This window comes from Pelodiscus sinensis, chromosome 6 (genome assembly GCF_049634645.1).
Source record: "Pelodiscus sinensis isolate JC-2024 chromosome 6, ASM4963464v1, whole genome shotgun sequence".
Taxonomy (NCBI): domain Eukaryota; kingdom Metazoa; phylum Chordata; order Testudines; family Trionychidae; genus Pelodiscus; species Pelodiscus sinensis.
The window spans coordinates 28219643-28244121 of NC_134716.1; the positions used below are offsets into that span (position 1 = coordinate 28219643).

Consider the following 24479-nt stretch of genomic DNA (forward strand, 5'->3'; position numbering starts at 1 on the left):
TTGCAATTGCGGTATGCCTACATTACCCTCCTATTTCGAAATAGGAGGGTAGTGTAGACATACCCCCAGAGAGGCTAAAGAGACTGGGACTTTTCAGTTTAGAAAAGAGGAGACTGAGGGGGGATCTGATAGAGGTATTTAAAATCATTAGTGGTGTGGAGAGGCTGAATAAAGAAAAGTTATTTACTTGTTCCCATAATATAAGAACCAAATGAAATTAATGGGTAGCAGGTTTAAAACTAATAAAAGAAAATTCTTCTTTACACAGAGCATAGTCAACCTGTGGAACTCCTTGCCAAAGGAGGCTGCGAAGGCTAGGACTATAACAGAGTTAAAAAAAGAGCTAGATACATTCATGGAGGTTAAGTCTATAAAAGGCTATTAGTCAGGGAGTAAGGAATTGTGTCCCTGGCCTCTGTTTGTCAAAGGCTGGAGATGTATGGTAGAAGACAAATCGCTTGATCATTGTCTTTGGTCCACCCCCTCTGGGGCACTTGGCATTGGCCACTGTTGGCAGACAGGATACTGGGCTAGATGGACCTTTGGTCTGACCCAGTATGGCCATTCTTATGTTCTGTTCTTGCATAGTCTCACACAAATGTGAAGCCTTTTATACTAGAGAATTGCTTGGTTGCAACATGGTCTAGTATAACTGAGGGTCCACATTAGGTTTCCTGTTTCAGCACACAATGTATGATATCCACACAGAACACTCTCTGCAAGTGTTGTGGTACCTGTTTATTGGTTCTCTAATTCTTGAGTCCCAGGATAGTACCCTGGAGCAACTGTGTAACATCCAATATTTGATGCCTGGTTTGCTGTTGTTTAGTCATTAACACCAGAGTAGCCTTGGACTATGCATGGAATTGATGCCTATGCCTCTGTCTTTATGATCTTTTTCAGATTTCAGGGGTAGGGGCAAAATTGCTGGTGCAATAAAGTACATTGTACACACATATTTATGTACTTGTAATGGCTGCTGAATGATTATTTCTCCCCACTTTTTAGGTGAATTCATGTGGAACATTTAAGAAATAAATGTTCATATTACCAAATGTAAAATTAAAAGTGATTTCTATTTTATCTTCTGTGATTTTCTCTCTTCCTATCTTTGGGTCCCTGCTGCTGTCCCCCCCACTTCCCAACTCAGCTTCCTTTGAAGTACAAATATAATGTCTAGAAAAAAAGCTAGAAAGAAATTGTTTTTATCTAAAACACAGTTAGCCACCCCCTTCGAAGTTACATGCATCACTCAGGTGTAGTATATTTAAAACCTAAACTGACCTCTCCCTTAGACATCAAAAATAGTGAATCATGAAACAGAGGCTATAGAAAAATGTTATACAAACTAAGGAACTTAATCACCCCCCTATGATGTCAGTCTCCCTTATTTTCTATTTTGTGTTGGCTTATTTTGGGGGCTAGATACATATATCACCTTGAAATCAAAGTCTTTTCCTCCACTAGCATCTGTTTCTTTCATCCGGCATATATCAACTGAGTCTTTGTTCACATGAAGGTAGTAGTTCTTATCCTGATAACACTGAAACTTAACTGAATTTTCTTCATTCTTATGCATGATGAACAGCTGGTCTTCTTGACTTTGTTCAGTCAGCTATAAAAAACACACAAAGTTATGCATGTATTGTAAAATTTCACCGTGTTTCTAAAAGATATCTGAAGTGAAAAGTTAAAATGGAGATGCTGCTAACTTATTACATTTTAAAATGCAATATTCTCCATTTATCAGTTGAAGTGCCACCTGTCAGTCAGGGTATGTCTAGACTACATGCCTCTGCCGACAGAGGCATGTAATATAGACATACCGACATAGTCAATGAAGCGGGGATTTAAATATCCCCCGCTTCATTAGAATAAAAATGGCCAACGTGTTGTGCCGGCTCAGCTGTTTGCCGGCTCAAAGCGGCAGTCGAGACAGTGATCGGTTGACAAGGAAAGCCGTTGTTGACTGATCCCTTATGTCTCGTGAAACAGGCATAGACTATGTAGGTATATCTAATTTACATGCTTCTATCAGCAGAGGCATGTAGTCTAGACATACCCTCAGAGTCTGAATCTCAGGGAAGACTTGCTCTTCTTTAGGACAATACAGAGCTAGCTGTGAAAAATGTGCATGTCAGGTATTAAAGTCACTGGATCTGGGTAGGTCCAAACACCTAAAGCAGTGTTCTGCGACCATTAAAAGTGTTCTGCGACCATTTTCCCCACTTCTTTGCTCAAGACCCTTTCTGTTTTTCATCTTATTCTTTCCTTACCTTCTCTTTCCTCTTCTGCTCTTTCAAGAAGTGCCTCCAGCTGCTAATTTCAGGCCAAAGTTCTAAGAGAGGTGAAGACTATGTAGCGTACCCATACTACCTACATCAGTGAGTACACTTTCTTAGATGGGGCCCATATGCTACACCTACCACTACTAGACTAACTCCTCCCTTCATGCTTTTGATATCATAACATTGAGAAGAGAAAAATCAAGACAAAGAGCAACACAAAAATATGGACTTCATAACTCCCTCTCTCCTAGCACACAATGTCATGCCAAAATATTCAAGGCTCTGATTCCAGTGAATCTTCTCAGGTTTCCCATTCCCACTCTATTAAGATGATCTTTGTAACCCTCCTCCATTCTCTTAAGGCTGAGGTCTAATATCTGATTGGATACCCTGTATTATTGGAATTGTCTGGCTCTGTTCTACATACCATGAGATCCCACTGGCCTTGAGTTTACCCCATATAGTTTCCTTGCGAAGAATTCTCTCTGATTAAGATCATCCTGGCCTGATTTTTCTTTATCTACACTAATGAGAAAGCAAATTAAAGTGTAATAGAGACTTCTTGATATAATCAAAGAGAGACTTCAGACCACTGAAAGATTTGTCCTACTTAGGGAAAATTTTCCTCATTCTCTAATCCTTAGACATCATTTTTTCCAATGTTTCTCATTCAGAGCCTTGATCCAGAAACACAGAGGAAACTATTTTGGAGAAAGCGTTCCAGGGAACATCTTAAAATAAGAGAGGTGGGGATGAATATACAAAATACAACCAACAGTAAAAAGGACTTTGGTTTCTTTTCCTACAGTTCCTCAGTTTTCTAAAGTTACTAGGAAAATCAAGGGGAAATAAAGTCAAAAATCCTTTCTGGCTTAAGAGACAGGCTTCTTTAGTTGTTAAAAATGGCAGCTGGCCATCTTGGTGTTTTTTGGTTTCTCCAGACCAACTTTTCTGGGACCAGTTCTGTAACTGAACTGATTCAGTCCAAAATATATTGACTGTAAGTGGAAAGATTAACATTTACATTTGTCCAGTCCTGAAGAAATGTGTAGCTCAAAAGCTTGATTATTTTGCCTGTAGAGGTTGGTCCGATAAAAGGCCACCTTGTCCATTTCAATTTGAATACTGCTATGTTAACCTGACTGCTTTTAAATACTACCATAAATGATTTTGGTAATAAACAAAGTGTATGTCTACACTGCAACACTACTTCAAAATAACTAGCACTGTTCCGAAATAACTTAGTCTGCTTCTACACTGCAGGCAATTATTTTGAAATAGTGTAAAAATACTGTCTAGCTCTAGCTGAAAGGCTTCCTATTCCAACTCCTGTACCCCTCATTGTACGAGGAATAAGGGAAGTTGGAGGAAGAGGGCTCTATTTTGAAATAAGTGCTGTGTAGATGCACCCAATTTCAAAATAAGCTATTTCAAAATAAGATACGCAATTGAAATAGCTCAATTTGCGTAGCTTATTTTGACTTCGGCTCAGCTGTGTAAATGAACCCTAAATTGTCTCCATTTTCCACTGGATACGGATGTCTGTTCAGATAAATATATGCTAAAGCTACCAAACTAATCTTTTTGTGTGGGGGGTTGCCAGATGGTTTAACCAAAAATACCGAACACCGCTCCCCCCAAAAAAAAAAACACCGGGAAAAAAATTCTGTTGAGAAAAAAAAAGGGGGAGACCAAAGTTGTTGAAAAAAAAAAAAGGACCTCGACAGCAGTTATTAAGCATGGCCTCTTTAAGAAGAGGCTTTTTTTCTGGTGGCCATTTTGTTTTTTCTGTTCCAGCCACAAGACAAGCCCCTGTGGAAACAGGTAAGTGCGGGGGATGTCCGGGGACTGGGCCCGGTTGCTGAGTGTGTTGTTGGGTTGCCAGGTGTCCAGTATTTTCACCTCCTGGCAGGGAAAAAAACAGAAGATACCGCATATTTTAGATGTCCAGTATTTTCTGAATTTTTTTACCAGACAGGAGGCAAAAATACTGGACTGTCCAGGTTAATACTGGATACCTGCCAACCCTATATTGTGTGTGTCCACATTACCTTATCCATTTCTACTTATGTGCCAGTTAAAAGCAGACTTTTTACAATGAAATATGATACGCTGACACCCAGTTGTTTTTTCATACATTCACAAGATATTACAATGTTGTTTCATGGTCTTCTATTGATGCCGGTTTAACTTTCAAGGTCCTGCAGAATAGGTCATTTTGTATTTCTGATTTTATATTTGGTGTCTGTCAACTTCCCTTTTCTGGGCCTACTGCTTGTTATTTATTTTCCAGTAGTTCTGACTTCAGATAAGTAGATGCACTGTTCTTAAGAATGGGACAGTTTTGCCTTCCCTATAAGTTGGTCTTCTCATAGGCACGTATCTATCAGACTAGAGTCCCCTCCTTTTTCTTCTTTCTGTTCCAGCTGTGATGTGTATTTGCAATAAGGACCTTAGCTTTTGTACTGCGTGTCTCTGCTGGCTCATATGTCTGGGCTTGCCCAGCTTCAGTCCTCTGGGATTATTTTGAGGAAACTTTTCTATATCTTCTAAATTCTAATCCATGCCGAATGGTTGACTCTGAACTGATGGGTACAGTCCTATTACATGACACTGTTGCTCTCTCACTTGATGTTAAAAATCAGAAAGAACAGGAGTACAGATAATTGGTGAAATATAAATAGGGTTGCCAGATGGTTTAACCAAAAATACCAAACACGCTCCTTCCCCCCCAAAAAAAATGACACCGGGGGAAAAATTCTGTTGAGGGAAAAAAAAGACTGAATTTGTTGAGCAAAAAAAAAAAAAAAGAACCCCCTCCCCCCCCAAGAATTATTAAAATAACTTATTTTATAAAAAATAACTAAATTAAAACAGCATGGCCACTTTAAGTGAGTGCAGAATCAGAATAGGGATAGGAAGAGGAGAGGTTGAGCACTAAGGCTCAGGGAAGGCATTGTTTCTCCTTGCTCAGATCTTTAAGCCATCTTGTTCTCTTGGTGGAGCCAGAAGGGAGCTTCCCTGTGGAACCAGGAAAGCAGAGGGTCCGGGGGTGGTGGCCCTGGGAGGTGTCTAGGGCCTGGGCCCAGTTGCTGAGTGTGTCATAGGGTTGCCAGGTGTCCAGTGTTTTTACCTCCTGGCAGGGAAAAAAATCAGAAAACACCGGACATTTTAGGTGTCCAGTATTTTCTGATTTTTTTTACTGGACAGGAGGTGAAAATACTGGACTGTCCTGGTCAATACCAGACACCTGGCAACCCTAAATATAAACAATATAATTTATAGCTAATGGGTCTGAAGCATCAGGGTTGTATCCTTTTCACAGTGCCACCTATTGTACAGGTATGTGAACATATATACATTTATTTGGTTGAGCATGTACCTGTTTGGGGTCAGGAACATCCTTGCTTTCTTCGGTCACCGACTCTATACCATTTGGATTCAAGACCTGTGAAGACAGCCACCAAAATCAATGCATTTCCCTTCCCATTCTGATCTATATTAGCCACTGGTTGTACCATCAGTGCCCAAGTAATTTTAAACAATCCCTCTTATGGGAAATGTTAAAGATTTTTTTAAAAGACTAGGGGTATGTCTACACAGCAGCGCTTTTTCAGAATTGCGTGTCTACACTACAAGCCTTTATTTCGAAATAATGTCGAGCTGGAGGACTTCTTACTCCGACTCATGGTAACTCTCGTTTCACAAAGAGTAAGGGAAGTCAAAGGAAGAGTGTTCTTCCTTCAATTTCCTGCTGTGTAGACAGTGTCAAAAGCTGAGTTAATCTATTTCGATTTAAGCTACACAATTGATATAGCTGAATTCAACTTTAGCCCTGCTGTGTAGATGTACCCTTAACATCCACCTTAGTGACTGCAGAATGAACCAAATGGAGACCAGTTACCATAAAGTAGTTCCTCAATTTGGTTCAAAACATAATTCCATTTTGCAGCCTGGATTGGATTGGACCATATTTTTATTATATTCCCATAGTATTTTACAGCCGTGGGGACCTAATCTATGCCCACTGAGCTCAAAGAAAACGTTCATATCCTTCTGGGGGATAAGGCCCACTGACTCACCAAGGTTGTCAGTTCTGCGAAACTTAAATTGTATTAATTGAAACTGAAACTATGTAATAAACATGTCAGGGAATGCTAGATCTTCGAAACAGCTCATTTGCAGTGACAACAATGGAGGTACAAAGTTCAAATATTTCCAGATTCTGTAGTACCAATTTCAAAAAAGTAATTTTTGGACATTTAATCTCTGAATCAGATAAATCCTTTGTAAGGACTTGCTTTATTTTGCCTATCATACATACCTAGTAACACCTTTTTTGCCTTAATTTAGTTGTGTGCAATCCATTTTAGACATACCCCTGGAGTCAATCAGAACCATTGAACTCAAGGTAAAAAAAGTGTTAGTTTATAACACTAGTGTAACATTACCTTGATTGCTTTTCCTATCTATACAAATCCTCAATGGCTTGGAGAACAAAAATAAAAACAAAATGCCCTTCTAATTGCACAGGGTAAGAGTGTTTACAAATATGTTAGCACACAGAATTGTGGTTTCTCAGATCAATATTCCTGACTGTATCTAAAATTTCAGTTTGTCCTGAGAAGAGAATTCCACACCCAAGTCCTCTTCTTTCATGTGTCACACCTCTTTTCTCTTCCTGCACACCACCTCCTGTTGCAGTAGTCTCTCCCTCTCTAATGGAAGCTACAATCTAGATTCTCACACTGAGCTCTAACAATTTTCTACTAACATTTGTTATCAAGCTTACTCAGTGCTCTTCATGCACTTTGTATTCAAATCTCAAACCATGTCATATCACATAAGTGTGCTCTGAGATTTAAAAAGAGATAGGAGCCTGACAGCATCAAGACACCAGAACCCAGCACAAGCAGCCAACCTTATAATTTCCTTTAACAGGAGCTGGAGGAGACACTGAAAATCCTGGGAAAACTGGAAAGCTGAAGACAAACAAAGATGGCGTCACAAAAAGATGAAGGGTAAATAAACTACTTCTTACCTTCAGATATAGTTGTTTCTTATCCTTGCCCAATAGGACAAAGTTATTTTTTGATCGCTGGGTCATGGTCACCAAATTTCTACCTCTTTTTTTTCTGTCTAAAGGATAAATATAAAATACCTACTCATTTTTGTGAATTGAAACATAACAAGAAAATCTTTTAAACAGGCACTGTTTAGTTTTCACTCTATATTGCTAGACACAAGAATAGTAACAAGCCTAAGCATTCATGATATTGAACACCTTTGTAAAATACTTTGAGATCTACCAAAAGCACTATATAACTAACAACAGCAACCATGGCTTTAAATTCACCTTCTAAAAATCAATGATGTGAAACACTGTAGATTCTGAGTCATATTAAAGGTATGGTCAGATTTACTTCTATTTGAAATAACATTCTCTAAATAGTATAAAATCCAGGGAAACAATAGGGTGATTGCAAAATTTTAACAAATTCTAATAGCAGTAAGTGAAAAAATATCCATTTCTACTGGGCATTTCAAAACAAAACTTAAGTTTTAGGTTAAAAAAAAAATCTGGAGAAACTTATAAGCAGAAAGGATATGAACTAAGAATACCTTCTACCAAGTTATATGAAATGGTAGACTGAAATATGTTGATTTGCTAACTTCAAGAGTTACCAAATAGGGGGCCCCACAAATAACACAGTTTATTTTAAAAGGAATTCCTATAGTAAATACAGTATAACTAAGTCTAACCAGGTCAGACAGTATTTTTTTTGTTTAGAACATGTCTGGTGCTGAAGTATCTGAATATCTTTACATCAGTGCATTTAAAGACTTTTTTTTATTGTTTAAGAGAGCATTGTATTCTTTAAAAAACAGGTAGAGTAAATGGTCCAAATTAATCCTTTTGGTCATCAGTGAACCTCTCACTGTGACTGGTATGTACTCTGTGAAGGAACATCTACACAGCAGGCTCAAGCTGAAATAAGCTACACAACTTCAGTTACGTCAATTGCATAGCTTAAGTCTAAATAGCTTATTTTGGCTTTTGGCGCCATCTACACAGCAGGAGGTTTGAGGAAGAGCACTCTTCCTCCAAATTCCCTTATTCCTTGTAAAATGAGAGCTACAGTAGTTGGAGTAAGAAGTCCTCTAGCTCAACATTATGTCGAAATAACTGCTTGTAGTGTAGACGTGGACGATGTTATTTCGGAAAAACATTAGTTATTCAAAAATAACAGTGCTGTGTAGACGTGCTCTGAGAGATTGCTGGAAAGAATTATTGCTGAGTCAGCCTTCTTCTAACTATTGCATGGTGTCATGCCTCCCGCCAGCTTATGAATGTGTGTAACTCAAAGATGCTTTAGGCAAAATGCATCATGTGACATTTTTAAAGTTATGATCTGCTAAATGTGAATATTCTATTTCTGTGCATGTATCATTCTTGTATGTGAAGTTAGGAATATGAAGTGTGAATCTGTTTATAATTCTAAATGTGTTAATGAGGGCAGTTAGTGATACCCTGGAAACATAATGGCTTGACATTCAAACCAACAATCTGTGAATTACTTTGTTTTTCTTGTAAGCCAGGAGTGGGGAACCTTTTTTGGGTTGGGGGGCACTGAGCCACCTAAAAATCAGTTGGGGGCCACACACAAGTGAGAAATAAAAAGCCCAACCCTCACAGACATGGCCCCCAACTGAGAAGAAAGACACTCCCCTTGCACATCAGAGCACCAGAGTCTAAGAGGTCCCAGGCCAAGAGACTTTGTGTGCTCCAGCACCACAATGAGGCAGCAGGGAAGGGGGGGGGGGCTGGAGCACCTGTGCAGACTCCCTAATACTGCGGGGGGCTCCTGACCCTCAGGAGCCAGTTCCAGGCAAGCTGGGGGCCATATCCAGCCCTGCTGTAAGCCCAAAACGTGGTGGTCCTGCCAGGATATATGGCCAGGCCACCTGATGCTGGAACCTCTTTTGGATCTTGTAATTTTCCATTGAAGATGAGACAAGTTTGAACTGATCACAAGAATTCCCACCTTAGCCAAAGGGGATATAAAGGTGGGAAACCAAACATTAGGGAAGTGGCCAGATATCGGGAGAACCCCAACTTACCACCCAAGACGCTGGAAACATCTAAGATTGAAGAGGGGAAGGATCAGACCTAAGCTAGAAGGCTGCCTAGCTTATAAAAGAGATGATTAGAACTACTCTTAGGGTAAGAATTTGCATGTAAAAGTTTCTTAACATATTAGGCTTAATTGGTGTGTTTTGTTTATTTTGAATTAGTAAATAACTTTGATCTGTTTTCATGTGCAATCACTTAAATATTACTTTTTTACTTAATAAAACATTTCTGTTTATTAGCAAGCCCTGTGTTAGCTGGCTGGGAGCCATAGCTGTGCATCTCTCTCTTTCATGGATAAAGAAAGTGAGCATTGTGACCTTTCTCTGTGTAAGACTAGATTTAGTCGATCTTTTGGTCCCGCTTGAGGGTTGTGTTCCATGGATGCTATCAAGGCTCTATCGCTGAGTCTTCCCACAGCTGAGCTGGTTCAGTGTATGTGTTGCTCTGTGGGGGAGATCTGTTACCCCAACTCTGTGCCTTGGCTGAAAGAGACCAGAGCTTCTGGCCCAGCAGGACAGGGTGGTTGGGTGCCCCAGATGGCAGACAGGTGGACTGAGTAGCACAATCACCACAGTGGAAGACGGTCCCAAGGGACCTCTGTGATCAAACCCATTATACATGGAAACCCTCTAAAATCCTTGGTAGAATATGGAGCACATTCCAGCCATGGGCGGTCAGTGCAGCTGGGGTTGGATGAAGCAGGCCCCCAGCCCCACTTAAGGCCCCACCCCCTCTGCTGAGGCCCCGCTCCCACCATGGAGAGAGGAGGAGCAGTGTACCGAGCGCATGCCCCCCACCACCACAGAGAGGGGAACCACACGCGCCACAGCCTCCCTGGAGCACCGGGGAGCAAAGAGGCCATGCAGCCGGAGCTGGCCCAAGCCTTGCTGACCTCTGGAGCAGCAGGGAGGGAGGCAGCCACACAATCCAACCCAGCTTAAGCCTCCCCAGCCCCAGGACTACTGGGGAGCAAAGAGGCCATGTGGTCAGAGCCAGCCCAAGCCTCCCTGGCCCTGGGATCACTGGGGAGCAAGCTGGTCCAAGCCTCGCTGGTCCCCAGAGCAGTGAGAAGGGGGGCAGCCATGCAGCCTGAGCTGGCCCAAGCCTCCCTGACCCCCTGGAGCACCAGAGAGGGATGAGACCATGCATCCCAAGCCACCGGAGTAGTGGGGATGGAGGTGGCCATGCAGTCCATGGAGCACCAGGAGGGTGGGCGCTGGGGGCAGCAACACTTCACCCCTGAACATCTACAACAGGGCTAGACTGTCAGTGTGGACAGGGGTAGACTGTCAGTTTGGGAAGGCAGAGCCTTTTCCCGCCTTACATACCAGACACCCATGATTATAGCACGGTCTCTATGTGAGTACATCTCAATGAAGGTGGTCAAAGTCTGAAAGAAGGTATAAAGTATACCCTTTAGCTGTTCCTCAGCAGGTAAATTATATTTGAAATCTGGGAGGGCATTTGGTGTCATATGAAAGATACTTTTTCCTTGCATTATAGCCTTTCATTCCATGGGCTAAATTCAGAAGTGATGTGCAAATTGCACATCAATGGGTGCAACTGCATGCAAGGGGGCTATAAGACTGCAATCAATTCACATTCCAAGAGGAATGTAGCAAGCAAAGCTGACAGGAGGACACATCTCCTACTTGAATCCTCACTTTACGTGTTCTTCCAGCTGACCAATGTTTGTAACACCAACTAAGACTTCCATACACGTTGGTATTAGGATGTAAGTAGATCTAAGGGAGTTTCATGTATGTACCACCTTTGACTATGTTTGAAATGGCCTTCTGAAGCTTGCGCATGAGTTTGAAAGTCAAGATCTTGTTCTAAACATCTCTCTGTCTCATTGAACACTGGAGTTAAATCATTCCAACTCTCTAAGCCCATCCGCCTAATAAGTTTAATAAGACTTTCTTACCCAACAGACATGTTTTGATTAATATTTAATATTTGTATGGTACTGTATAGGTGCCAAATATTATTAATGTTCTGAATATTAATATCAGTCTTAGCAATGCTTTGATACTACAGTGAGGAACATTATAGAAAAAAATTAAGACAGAGGGATCACTCAGATCAGCAATACCTTCTTTTTGCATTACTAACCTCTGTACTTCCCTTAAAGGTTCATCAAAAGCCTTTTCAAAATCAAACCCTGACATAAACAAATACAGTTGCGTTCTCTGGGTCATAGAAATCAAAATCTTACCAAGATCATTTGGTTTGTTGCTTTTGAAGATATCTAACCATGCAATATCTAGAATATAAAAATATTTTCGCAAATAAACATACATATGCCGTAAGCTAGGAGAAGATTAAAAGAGCATTCTTCAAAAACGCAACATTCAGTTTTTCTGGAATATTCAGTAACAACAATAGGAATCAGACTTCATTTCTTTCTAAGTCTTCACCATAGTTTTACCTTTGTACATAATTACAATGGCATTATCAGCCACTTGCTGCATCTTATGTATGCACAGAACAGTAGAAGGTAGGCTGCTTCCACTCGTCAGAGGGTGCGTCTAAACTGGCAAGATTTTGTGCAAAAGCGCCTGCTTTTGCACAAAATCTTGTCAGCTGTCTAAACTGGCCGCAAGAATTTGTGCAAGAACATTGACGGTCTAATGTAAGATTGCCAGTGTTCTTGCGCAAGAACTCTGACGCCCCTGCTTGGGAAAAAGCCCTCTTGCACAAGTGTTCTTGCGCAAGAGGCCAGTGTAGGCAGGGACAGGAATTTTTTGCATAAGAAAGCCCCGATGGCGAAAATGGCCACTGGAGCTTTCTTGCGCAAAATCGCATCTATATTGGGCACAGATGCTTTTGCGCAAAAGCAAATCTTTTGCACAAAGGCACCTGCCAATATAGATGCTTTTTTGCACAAATACTTTCAACGGAAAAACTTTTCAGTTAAAAGTATTTGCGCAAAATCATGCCAATCTAGACACAGCCAGTGTGTATTTGCATGTAGCAGTGAAAGGCTCAATTGTGGAGGATCTTCAACAATCCACTGGGCCTGGCTCCCTCCCATAGCTTCTTGCATCCCTTGATAGAACATTTTGACTTGTTTCTTCTTCATTTGCTAGCTGCCTTTAAAGCCCCAACAATGGGGGCCTTCCATAGATACAGACACTGCATAGATACAGATCCTCAGCTGGAGTAAATGGACATAGGGTTGGCAGATGGTTTAAACAAAAATACCAACCCCTCTCCCCCCACCCCCCAAAAAAAACAGGGAAAAAAATCTGTTGAGAAAAAAAAGGAGGTGACCACAGATGTTGAGCAAAAAAAAAAAAAGTACCCCAAGCCAAAAAAGAAAAATTAAGCCAAAATTATTAAGTCAAAAAAAAAATTAAAAAAAAACCCAGCATGGCACCTTTAAGAAATGCCTTTGAGGCTCTTTGGCCCTAACAGGCTGCCGGCAGCCATCCACCATCTTGTCTCCCTGCTCTGGGCCAGATAGCTCCCCTCCGGAACCAGGTAAACACCCGGTATTTTCACCTCCTGGCCGGGAAAAAATCAGAAAATACTGGACATTTTAGGTGTCCGGTATTTTCTGAATTTTTTACCAGACAGGAGGTGAAAATACCAGACTGTCCGGGTCATTAACAGACACCTGGCAACCCTAAATGGACATAGGTCCTGAAAGGAAGCAGTTATGCTCAGTTTCACCACTCAAGGCCTTGACTTTCAGTCTGCAGTATCTTGCATTGTATGGGTTTGTAGTGTGAAGAGGGAAAGGCACACAGTGAAGAACAGCTTCCTACCAGCCTCATTCCAATTCTGGAACCCTATGGAGCTCCTATTGCATGCCTCCTTAGCAATGGTATGTGATTGTAAGGCAGTGGTTTCCAATCTTTTTACACCCAAGATCACTTTTTAAATGACAGACCAAGCCAAGATCTACCGCCTCGCCCCTTCCCTGAAGCCCCGCCCTCTCTATTCTCCTCCTCTCCATCACTTGCTATCCCCAATCCTTATACTGCTGCTTATTTTTTTTTTTTTATTCTTCTGTAGGAAGAGGTTTTTCCAACATTTGGCCTGTCTACACTGGACCAAATGTCAGGAAAAAAACCCCTTCTTTTGGAAGCCACCTTATTCCTTGTGGAAAGAGGAATATTGGGGTGACTAAAAGAGCCTGTTTGCTCTTCCACTAAAAAAGCGGAAGAACAAACGCAACCCTGGATGCAGAAGAGTTTTTCTGGGATATCTCCAGAATCCTGAAAAACTCCTGCAGTCTAACTGGACCCTTGCTGTGTTGAGACAGGATGTGTAGGCTCTTGGATGGGAACGAGGGATTTGGGTGTGGGAAGGAGTGAGAGGTGCAAGCTCTGGGAGGAAATCTGGATGCAGGAGGAGGTGGAGAAGGGGACACTGGCTCAGGCAGGGGGCTCCAGGCTGGGCAGTGTTGGGATACTAAGCAAGCCACAGGCTTGCGGATGTGAGGGTGCAGGAATTTGGCTTGGGATATGTGAGGGGCTGAGGGCATGAGGTTCCAGTGTTTGATCTAGGGTCTGTGGAAGGGGGAGTGCAGGAGTGGTTGTGGCCAGATGGGGGCTTGGCCCCAATTGGGGGTTTGTTGGCCAGGCTTCATTTTTAAATAAAATACTGTGTTAAACACAAAAAGTTTCTGCATTGTCTTTATTTATGAGAACGGCAGGGAACCCGCATTGAGTCAGGGGTTACTGACCCATAGAAAAGTCATTTGGGAGCAGGGGACACAGTACTGGGGAGGAGTGCTAGTGGGTTCTGGAACAGGGAACAGGGTGCCAGTGGGGGCAGGGGAGAGGGGGCAGGGTGCCAGGACAGGTTTCTGCAGCAGGGGACAGGGTGTTGGGGGGGACAGGTTTCTGCAGAGGGGAGCAGAGGACAGGTTTCTGCAGTAGGAGACAGGGTGCCAGAAGGAACTGGTTTCCGCAGGGGGGGTAGGGTGCCAGGGGACAAGTTTCTGCGGGGGGGGGGGGGCAGGTTTCTGCAGCGGGGCAAGGGGGGCAAGGGAGAGGGAACAGAGGGCCAGGAGGGCGGGGGACAAGTTTGGAGCAGAGGAGAGGGAACAAGGTTGGGGGCAGGGAGTTCCCTACACCAGTCACGGAGGGAAGCCTCCGACCTGCACTCCCTCCGGACTGACCACAGCTGGGCTGGAGCGACGAAAAGCGGCTGCCCGGCCAGCTGGCCATGGTGCTTAGCCAGGGTGCCACCAAGCTCCATGTGAGCAGGCGCAGAGGGGAAGCCACCCAATCAGCTGGAGCGCAGTTCAGTCTCCTCTGGGCTGAACACCACAGCCAGCAGGCCAGGCGGCTTCTCCTCTGCGCCAGCCCACATGGAGCATGGTGCACCCTGGCTGAGCACCATGGCCGGGCAGCTGCTTCTCTTCCCTCCAGCCCGGCTGCTCTGCGCTGAGCCCAGGGAGGCTACGCCTAGCTCCAGCTGTGCTGTGAAAGCCACAGTCAGCTGGCTGGGGTGTTTTAGCCCTCCCGACCTCCCAGCTCCCACCATTCCTCGCAGCTACTCACCTGTGTTGTTGCTCAGTGAGTAGCCACTCCTCAAATGAGGAAATCTAATGTAAATGTACTGCGCAGGTGCGCAGTTCAGAGAGGGCTCAAGAGCTACTCTTAGAGCCCCTGAGATCTACCGGTAGCTCACGATCTACTGGTTGGTGACCACGGTTGTAAGGCTTCTCTGTCCATACAAGTGCAGGGCAGCATTTGTCTCTATAGTTAGCTCCTCAAAACTGTATTTAGGGGAAAGGTTGTTTTATCTTAGGGAAAAAAGTACAATAACAGGAGTCTTAAATATTTGCTGCTTTTAACCTGTGAGCACATCAGAAGATCTCCGATCTGCAGCGCCGGGACAAGCCCGACACCTACAGCGGAGCACCCACGGGACACTGCTCGAAGAAGAATAGAGATGCAGCCATGTTAGTCTAGTAACCATCTTGTTAGTCTTTAAAGTGCTACTTAGTCCTGTTTTTTGTTTGATACCACAAGTAGTGCTTCCACTCTCTTCACCACATTGTGGGTGCTCAACTCAATCACTTTTATTTGCTTTTTCTCTCTTTACCATTTCCTTTCCCAATACCTCTAGCAACTATCCTTCGGAGGCTGGTTGGGGTGTCTTTTTTTATTCAGAGATTAGAGAAGGATGTTTCTATATCTCCTTTTATTTCTCTCTGTACTCTTACCAAATGATTGTTCTACCCCCTTTCACCTACTGGAATGCAAATGTGTTTTTTATTCTAGTGCCCAGCAAACAAGATAATCTGCTTTTCATTTAACTTTATACCATATTTGAAGCCTGTATTTGTCTTTGCTTTGTAACTACGAAAACACCAGACTAGCGGCATTAAAAGTTTCTAATGCTGAGTGTTCATATAGTGAAAGCAAGCTCATGGAAATACATATAATCGTCCTGTTAGACAACATATATTATTTTTATATAGAAAGAGAAATTGTACCTTCAGGGGATTGTGAATCCTCGATTGATATTTTACAATGGCCATCCTCGTCTAAATCAAAACGCACTGTCTTTGAATCCCTTGTCAGTATGTAACATTTCTTTCTTTTCTGGTGTTCTAGTCATAAATGAATTTCAATTAGTTTTGCAGATCACAGAACTAGAAAGGTTATTTAACAGAATATTCTTTTGGCTGTCCGTGCAAAGTGGAAAAACTAATCAGATCTTAAAATATAACCATAGACAACATGAATATAACATAGAGTGGGCTCAGGCAGCTATGTTTTTGGGTTTGGCTAAAGTTCAGTCATTATTGACTTTGTAATGACAAAACCAAACCCAGTGCTAATTTTGGTTTGGAATTCAACACGTGTAGGAAAAGTTAAAGACAGAAATGGCTTGTCAATAGGGCTAAGCCCCACCAATACTGTCACCAGGGCTGAATTACCCAATAGGCTGACTAAGCACGTGCTTAGGGCACCAGCAAAGCAGGGGCACCAAAAATATTAGATTTTATGGTATAGTATTGTCTTTATTTTGAATTACATATTGGGGGGGACACCATAATTTTTTTGAGTGCTTAGGGCCTCTAAAGGTCTTAATCCGGCCCTGGATATCACTACTAAGAAACCTCTGTGTTTTTCCTTGGAATTGTGAAGATACAATTGCTCCTGGAAAACTTTGCTGATGCTTCTACCACTTTGTTTAGAGTAAACTGGAACAGAGTACACACAGAGTGAATAAGCAGATTAAGAAAGCATATGGTGAGTTCTTGCCTCCCCGCCATTTCTTCCCATGAGGAAATAACCTGCTCTAAACATTTCAAGTATTAGTTTTGGAGCTGGGATAGGTCTCAGGACGATGATATGAAAAAAAGTGTATTTAGGCTTCTTTTTATAGTGTGTTTAGGGAAATGTTTGTTGCTGGATCTTGTCATTTTTAGGCTGCTCCAGATACTTAAATAATGTATTTCTGTGCTGAATGTCCTCCACGGCTTGTTTATTGATTACTGAATTTAGGCCTGCATTCTGCTTTGCCCATCACCTCTCTCAGTCACACACTTTATAGTAAAGGAAGGTTGACCATCACATTTACCTATTGACTTAGGTATGACCGGATGTACACTCTTAGTGGCCAAGGATACTGATGTCTGCATTGCAGTTAATTTTTTCTGTTTATTTTTAGAATTCTTCATTAGGCGTTTTCTCCTCTTCTCCTTATAAGGTTTTCGGGATCTTGGACGTAAGATCATTGTTGGATACAAAATCCTGGTAAGGTGTCTTGCAACTTTCTTGTAGTCTAAATATAACAGTATAGTTCAATCACATTTGCATTTCACATTAGAAACAATTTTTATTTTGCAAAGACTGTTAACGTATTGACTTCTCAAAGCAGGGTAAATTCAATCTTTGCATGAAGCCATTCATGGTCACTGAAAGATGGAACTGTGAGATAGCAGTAGCTAATATTTGTTACATGGGTAGTCAACTAAGCCTCATATTGTATCTTTATTTTCTGTTCATCCTTTTTCTATCCAAGTTGCTTCCCTGTATTTCGTTCTTAACACAGCCCCTCCTCCAATTCTCAGTCTTCTGGTTTCTCTACATCTCCCAGCTCCTTTCTTTAGTTGACTGCCAATCCTTCAGGCATACTGCACAGTACCTGGTCTCCCATAGAGTCTATACTGCAAAGTTAATTCGAAATAACAGCTATTATTTCGAATTAACTTTAATAGCATCTATACGTGCAAACCGCTATTTCAAATTTAATTCGAAATAGCGGAGTGCTTAATTCGAATTTGGAAAAACCTCATTCTACAAGGAGTAACGCCAAATTCGAAATAGCTAATTCGAAATAAGTGCTGTGTAGACAATTCAAATTAGCTGGCCTCCAGCCCTTTCCAGTTTCCCCTGGTGGCCACTCTGGGCCAAATCAGGAGAACTCCTCTCCCCTCCCCCAGCCCCAGAGTCCTTAAAGGGGTAGACTCTGGCCAGACTGCACGTGCCAGATCCAGGCCCACCAGCAGTCTCTGCCCCTGACCCAGTGGCCCCACCATGAGCCGGGCAGCCAGTGCCAGCCAGTCGTCCCTTGCCCAGTCCCCCAGCACCTAGGAGCCAGCCAGGGGTCGTAGACGCCGCGCTCCCTCTTGGACTAGTGAGGAGGTCATGGACCTCATTGAGGTTTGGGGGCAGGCCCCCAATGTCCATGATCTCCGCACCAGATGGAGGATCATGGCTGTCTACGGCCGCATAGCTGCCACCGTGACCCAGAAAGGCCACAGGTGCACCCAGGAGCAGGTGTGCCTGAAAATTAAAGAGCTGCGGCAGGGGTACACCAGGGCCACTCGGGGCAGCTCCTCAGCAGGGACAGACACCTGCCCCTAATTTGAGGCACTGGACCACATCCTTGGGGGCGGGACGGTCTGTGCCACTCGGGGTGGGGGCAGTGAGCTGGGACTAGAGGGCCCTGACCAGGGCACAGAGGAGGAGCCGCCATGGAGGGTGCCACACCAGGGTCATCTGGGGAGGCCACACCATGTAAGTGCCATCACTGTCCCCTTTGCAGGGGGTGGGAGGGTGGGGAGGGAGACCAGGGACCGCACGCGTGGGCCTTGCTTACCACGGATCATGCAGCAACTTGTGCACGTGTGAGCACGTGCTGTGACACCCCTGGACAGGTGGCTCCAGCTGCGTGCCACACAGGGGCTGTGGCCTAATAGCCACACACGTGTGTGAAGAGACGTGACATGCTCCTGACCCCGAGACGGGACACAGTAGGACCCTCTCCCTTCACAAGGGTCCCTTTAAGCACGGAGCTCAGTTAGCCTCAGGCAGCAGCCTCACACACTAAGTTCTAACCTGATGCCCTGCCGGCACTGGTTCTGGCCAGCCTTAACTTCGGTTCAGGGTCCACTCAGTGTGGACGCGCTATTTCGAAATAGCAAATCACTATTTTGAAATAGTTTTTGTGTATAGATGCGTTATTTCGAATTAGCTTAATTCAAATTAACTATTTCGAATTAAGTTAACTCGAATTAACGCTGTAGTGTAGACATACCCATCCTATCCCGATTAAGCTATCTTCAATGACAGAGGAAAGGGGTTGATTGGATTTTGGCATAGCCTCCCCTAGCCTTCCCTACTGGCTGGGATGGCTATGGCTACACTGTAGCCTTCTTCTGGAAAAGCTTATGCAAATGAAGCACAGCGTTTATTCCTCATTTTTTTCAGGAAGAATGGCTCTTGCACAGAGGGAGGTTTTGAGCAAAAAGGAGCCATCTACACAGCTCCTTTTTTGCACAAAAGCATCTTGCTAATTAATTATGCAAAAGTGTCTGCTAATTAATTATGCAAAAGAAGCGCGGTGATATTCCACACTGCACTTCATTTGCATAAGCTTTTCCAGAAGAAGGCTACAATGTAGCTGTAGCCAATGTGGCCCTCTAGCCAAAAAGTTTACCCATCTCGGCTCTTCCAAATCACTCTGTATCTGTGCTGCAATCCTTTTATGAGACCCTCTCTCCAACTTTTTCCCCAGCTAGAGTTTATCCCTAATTAGCCTCCCTATGCAAGTAGGTAGGTTAATATAACTTCTGGGACACATCGTAATTAGGGATGTGAATGGTTAATTGTTTACCTAGTAATCATGACCCTTACTGGGGAATGGTTAACTGGTTCTCTGAGAGCAGCCCCCCTATTGTGGGCAGAGGGCTCCTTCTTGCCTGGTTGAGGCTGGGAGCCGCCAACCATCCCCAGGCCCAGCTCCAATGTGAGAGTTGGGAGCCAGCAACAGCCCCTCCCCCAGCATGGGGTCTGGGAGCAGAAGCCCTGCAGGCTAGGGGGCTGGACTGGTGAGATTCCACTTAGTCTTTTAACTGGTTAAATGTTAGGTCAACCTAACGTTTAAGCGGTTAACTGATTAACTGTGATTTTACACCCCTAATTGTAATCCTTTCGTGATGTTTGGGTAGGGTTTCCAGATGGTTTAAGAAAAAAATACCAAACAAACAAACAAACAAACAAACAAACAAACAAACAAACAAACAAACAAACAAACAAACAAAAGGACCCCGAGAGTTGTTAAGCAAAAAAAAAAAAAAAAAAAAACCCAAAAAAACAACAGTGTGGCCCCTCTAAAAAAAACGTGTTGTGAGGCTTTTTGGCCCTAACAGGCTGCCGGTGGACGCCTGCCATCTTGCCTCCCTGTGTAGGGCCGGACAGCTCCGCTGCAGAACCCGGTAAGCACTAGGGTTGCCAGGCTGCCTCTGTATTGAGCCAGACAGCCTGGGATTTTCACCTCCTGGCCAGGAAAAAATCAGAGAGTACCGGACATTTTAGGTGTCCAGTATTTTCTGAATTTTTTTACCGGACAGGAGGCAAAAATACCAAATTATCCAGTTCAGTACCAGGCACCTGGCAACGCTATGTTTGAGCTGAACATGTCATCAATCATGCTTTAGCTGAAACTCTTTCTCCTCAAAAAATGAGGGTACAGGAACTTTCTGAACAGTACATTTCTGTCGAAAATGCCCCATCTAAAACTGCGAGTTGTTTTTTTTTTGTTGTTGTTTTTCCCCAAAAAAGCTCTGTTTTGGAAAATAGTGGCGTCTGCCATTATGCAAATGAAGTGTGGGAAATTCAAATCCAGGCTTCATTTGCAATATTGATGTGCCTAATTTACATCCCTTTATCGAAAAAGGGATGTAGTCTAGACGTAGCCTTTGTGTCTGGTGAGGCCACTGTTTTTTTCCAATTATGCTATGTTACTGACTGATTTATTTTGTGAATGTTTCTTCCTAACTGCTTTGGTAGAGGTTTTTACTATTTTTAGTTTTTGTATAGCATTGGCTGAACATTAAAATACTGGTATTTTGTTTGCTATGTTCCATTTGGAGGATCTTATCAGAAAGAGCAGTATAATTTAACATATCTTGTTAATGTGATTTAAATCATGCATTTGAGGTCATCAGCAGAAATGATATATTAGGTGCTGTGCATAAACTGTATCTTCTTTGCCTTTTAAAGTGATACAATATTGCAACATTGTTAATATTTCATTTATTTTCATTTTGGATTTTTTGTTTGTAATCAAGCATTGAAGATTGTACTCTAAGCAGCAGTAGATTGGAAAGCCTTCATCCTAAATTATCAATCACAGCAAAATATTGACAGAATAGCCAACATTTAAATTTTTAAAATACAATATTTTCCAGAGGTCTAACTATCCCCTGGACATCTGGAAAATTGATTGTTTTTAAACACTGACATCAGGAGGGTCTAAAGATATCCTCTTGCTCCTCCCAATGATGGGTCTCTCAAATAATTCCTGTTTCAACTATGCATCTCATGTGTTCCACTCACAGGATATGAGCAAGACAAGGTAGATGACTTATCTTGTATCTGATTAATAAAAATTGGTAAAATAAAAGATGTTACCTTACTCACTTCATCCCTCTTCTTTAAACATTTTACTATGTGTATTTATGGTGCTTTTAAATTAGATTAAGCCAAATCAATTGTGTTACTGCAGTTGAAATCTTTCAAAGCCAAATATGAGAAATGGGTTAATTACACAATATGCACTGGCATTGTTAGCGATCACACTATCATGGAAGCCAGCAGATTATAGTACTATACTATAGTATTATAGTACAGTTAAACACTCATTTAAAATTCTGTACAATACAACTACTGCTGTCTTGGGTTGCTCCTTCTAAATTCCTAAAATGAGGTTCCAGACAGTGTATTTTGTCTTCATGATAATAATATTTCAACTTTCACATAGGTATACAATGTTAGCCTGCAAGGACTGGGATCTTCAAACTTTGCTGGGAATATTTGACTGTCATGCATGCCATATATGAGCAAAACTGTTTCCTACCACTGCTATGCAACCCAAATTTCCAAAATATTACACTCTTTCACAAAATTAATGGATCTGAAAGAAATTTCCATTACATCTAACTTCCAAGTGATCCTGCTCACTTGTTTTTCCCTCTAATGCTCATGATACTATACATATTTTTTGTTAGTCTCTAAGTTTCCACAGGACTACTCATTGTTTGTAATTATGAAGAAATTTAACAAAATAACTTCTTAGTCACTAGCATACTGCGATTACATAAGTTATTTTACCCTTGAAAAGTTCCAAATGTTTTAATACACTTAAACAGTGGCTCCCAGTCCAGGCCCACTGATGCGGAAAGAGGGGGAAGAGTAGTAGTGCCTTGAGGTCTTTAAATCGCTTCAAAAGTTTGCACAGCATGTTCTGGGAAGCTTTTGGAAGTGGAGAGGGGTCCTGCAGTCCAGGTGGTGCTGAGGGCCAGTTGCCCAATCTGCGTCCCTTCCAGCTGAGATCCTGCCCTGTTTGGAAGCATGAAGTCAGTCCACCCACCTTGCCCAGGGGCACTGCAAGGCTGTTGGCTCCCTTGGTGGCTCCCAAACGTAATTTTGGAGTCCCACTCTAACACACCATTCCCACCATTCAGGCCTCAAAAAGCTATGATACTTATATTTCCCAGCTTCCCTAAGACAGTTGAATCTGACTTCATGGTGAGAAATTTGGATCCAAAGATTTCCTGAGAAGACAGCACACGTGCAACTAATTTTCAAAAGTATATATATATATATATATACGAAGCAGACAGACTCTTAGGAAGAAAAAAAAAACTATTCCTAATTACTGAAGGACTGTTCTAAATCCATGCACTTTTGTTTCATTCAGTTGCGAGCCTTCTTGAAATAAGCATATGGACGAACTGAAAGTCTTTCTGATGGGGCTTCACTTTTTGTTGGATAAATAACCAGGCCGTTTTCCCCACAACTATAGCAATGGAAGTCCTTGTTGACTGTGAGAAGGACTTTGAAACAGGTTTGCTCACACATGCCTTGAAATAGACTGACTGACACTCTCTTAACCCCATCTTCCCCACCATTAACTCCAACACATACCCTTGCAGTTATCACCACCTCTGCATTTTTTCTATTCTCTTGCTCCTGGCTTGTATTACCTTCTGTATTTATTTTGTATCCCTTTTCCTGTCATTTTTTTGGCTATTTTCTCTCATTTTTTCCTTGTTATTTTGTTCTTCCTGGAAATCTTCTCTTCATTATTTCTTCTCCTTCCTCTCCTCCCTACCCCAAGAGAGACCATGCTGTATAAAAACACTTTGTTAAACAGAAAACTATGTGCTGCTCAGGGGAGGGAGACTGACTTCAGAAGCAGTAAAAACAAACAGCAGCATCTGGTTTTAAGATGAGCTGAGTATGAAAGGAGCAAAAGAAATTAACTTTGGCTATTGAAATGTTGGATCTTGCAGTCAAGTAAATCTGAGTAGATCCAATGACTGATCTCATAGGGTCCTCCAAGAAGCAAGGGTTAGAAGAATATGCCTGATGCATTAGCCACATCTGCAGGAGTATTCTAGGGGTAGGCAAGACAGAATTCTGCAGCTTTCCTTATCCCCACTACTTTTCTCCAGAATTGCTGCTCCCATTTCCCCTGACATACAAATTACACTATCTCTGTTGTAAACTAACACATAATACTGCATATTAAAGTGGAATTTAAAAGCCTCACTTCCAATGCAATATGATCCAAATGTTATTTCATTCTATATATAAACTCAAAAGTAAGTTTATTACTAAATCTCTTCATGAAAAGAGGACAGGCATTTTTCACTAAATTATATTAAGGAGCAGTGTGTACTCAACTTGAAAAAGCCTATTTGGCAAAGGTGATTGGTAACTCCTTTGAGTTTTATGTACGTCTTTAAATGTTATAATTAAACAAAAGATTACATAGAACCTATACTGATCTGCACCACAATCTTGATCAACTGAATTATCGTGTAGTTAGTTAATCTTTAGCAAATCCTCAACTTCAAAATGGAAAAGAAACTCAGACTGAAAAACAAGCTTAAAACAAAATCATTATAAGCCAATTGTAGAATCTTTTTTAGTTTCTAAACTTGCTATCTGACAAAACTTTTTAAGGTAAAGCCCTTGTAGAAACGTATTGTCACTTATTCTTGCTTACCTTTTTATGTTGGCTAGCGCCTTCACTGGAGTGATGTGGCTCAGAAATTGCTCAGTTACAGCCAATTTATTCACTGAACACGTGGCAAGGAGCCAGACTGCAAAAGAAAAAAAGCTGGCTGTGAACCCAGTCCTTTCACAGGATGAAATAATGAGTGTATCGCTTCATCTATACACCCACTCATCCACAAAAGTCCAACTAAATAGTCTTTGTGCAAGAGAACTCTGTGGACGTAATCAGTATAGGCAATCTTTTCTACATTCCATTTATTCTAGAACTAATGGTGGAAGGAAATCCACAATGTTTTGCTAGTGCCAGACTCTTTTTTAAAGGCTCAAAGGACTAACTGCCAGAAATAAGACTTCTTCCAGTAAGTAGAGAAAAAACCCACACATGGGAAAAATAAATTGGATACTAGTAATGCAATTTGAATAGCCTGTTAAACTTTTTGAAGATTATGCAACAGATCTAGGGCCTGAATCATAGCCTTTCAATTGGTGAAAGAGTAATGGCCAAAAGACTACTCACTTTATGAAAAGGGGAAGAAATAGCGCCAAAAA

The 24479-nt window shown here is 42.2% G+C and overlaps 1 protein-coding gene and 1 long non-coding RNA gene across 4 annotated transcripts in view; one reads left to right on the forward strand and one right to left on the reverse strand.

Annotated features, from left to right (window-relative positions):
* Window positions 1-7319, forward strand: part of LOC142829825 (uncharacterized) — a 77190-nt gene extending 69871 nt beyond the window's left edge. The window contains exon 4 of the long non-coding RNA XR_012904644.1: window positions 7230-7319. This is a non-coding gene — a long non-coding RNA (uncharacterized LOC142829825). The remainder of the gene's footprint in view (window positions 1-7229) is intronic.
* Window positions 1-24073, reverse strand: LOC102452186 (uncharacterized). Of its 3 annotated transcripts, none has more exons than XM_075931615.1 (7): window positions 22017-22244; window positions 16978-17181; window positions 15884-16000; window positions 11642-11689; window positions 7330-7427; window positions 5671-5736; window positions 1-1615 (listed from the first exon to the last, which is right to left on the reverse strand). In XM_075931615.1, exons 1-7 carry the CDS (start codon window positions 22144-22146, stop codon window positions 1388-1390), a joined length of 891 nt encoding a protein of 296 aa, XP_075787730.1. In that variant the 5' UTR covers window positions 22147-22244; the 3' UTR covers window positions 1-1387. The 3 variants fall into 3 exon arrangements, with proteins under 3 accessions (XP_075787730.1, XP_075787731.1, XP_025043785.1); XM_075931616.1 differs by lacking the exon at window positions 22017-22244 and adding an exon at window positions 23920-24073 and having other exon boundaries at window positions 2-1615; XM_025188000.2 differs by lacking the exon at window positions 22017-22244 and adding an exon at window positions 22892-23015 and having other exon boundaries at window positions 2-1615.
* Between the last annotated feature and the right edge of the window lie 406 nt (window positions 24074-24479).

Coding starts and splice junctions, on each gene's coding strand:
- LOC102452186 (XM_075931615.1), bottom strand. CDS start 22,146: ATGCTGTGCAAACTTTTGAAGCGATTTAAAGACCTCAAGGCACTACTA. Junction 7,428..11,641: donor CAACAAACCAAATGATCTTG/GTAAGATTTTGA, acceptor TTTATCCTTTAG/ACAGAAAAAAAAGAGGTAGA. Junction 1,616..5,670: donor ATGTTCCTGACCCCAAACAG/GTACATGCTCAA, acceptor TGTTTTTTATAG/CTGACTGAACAAAGTCAAGA.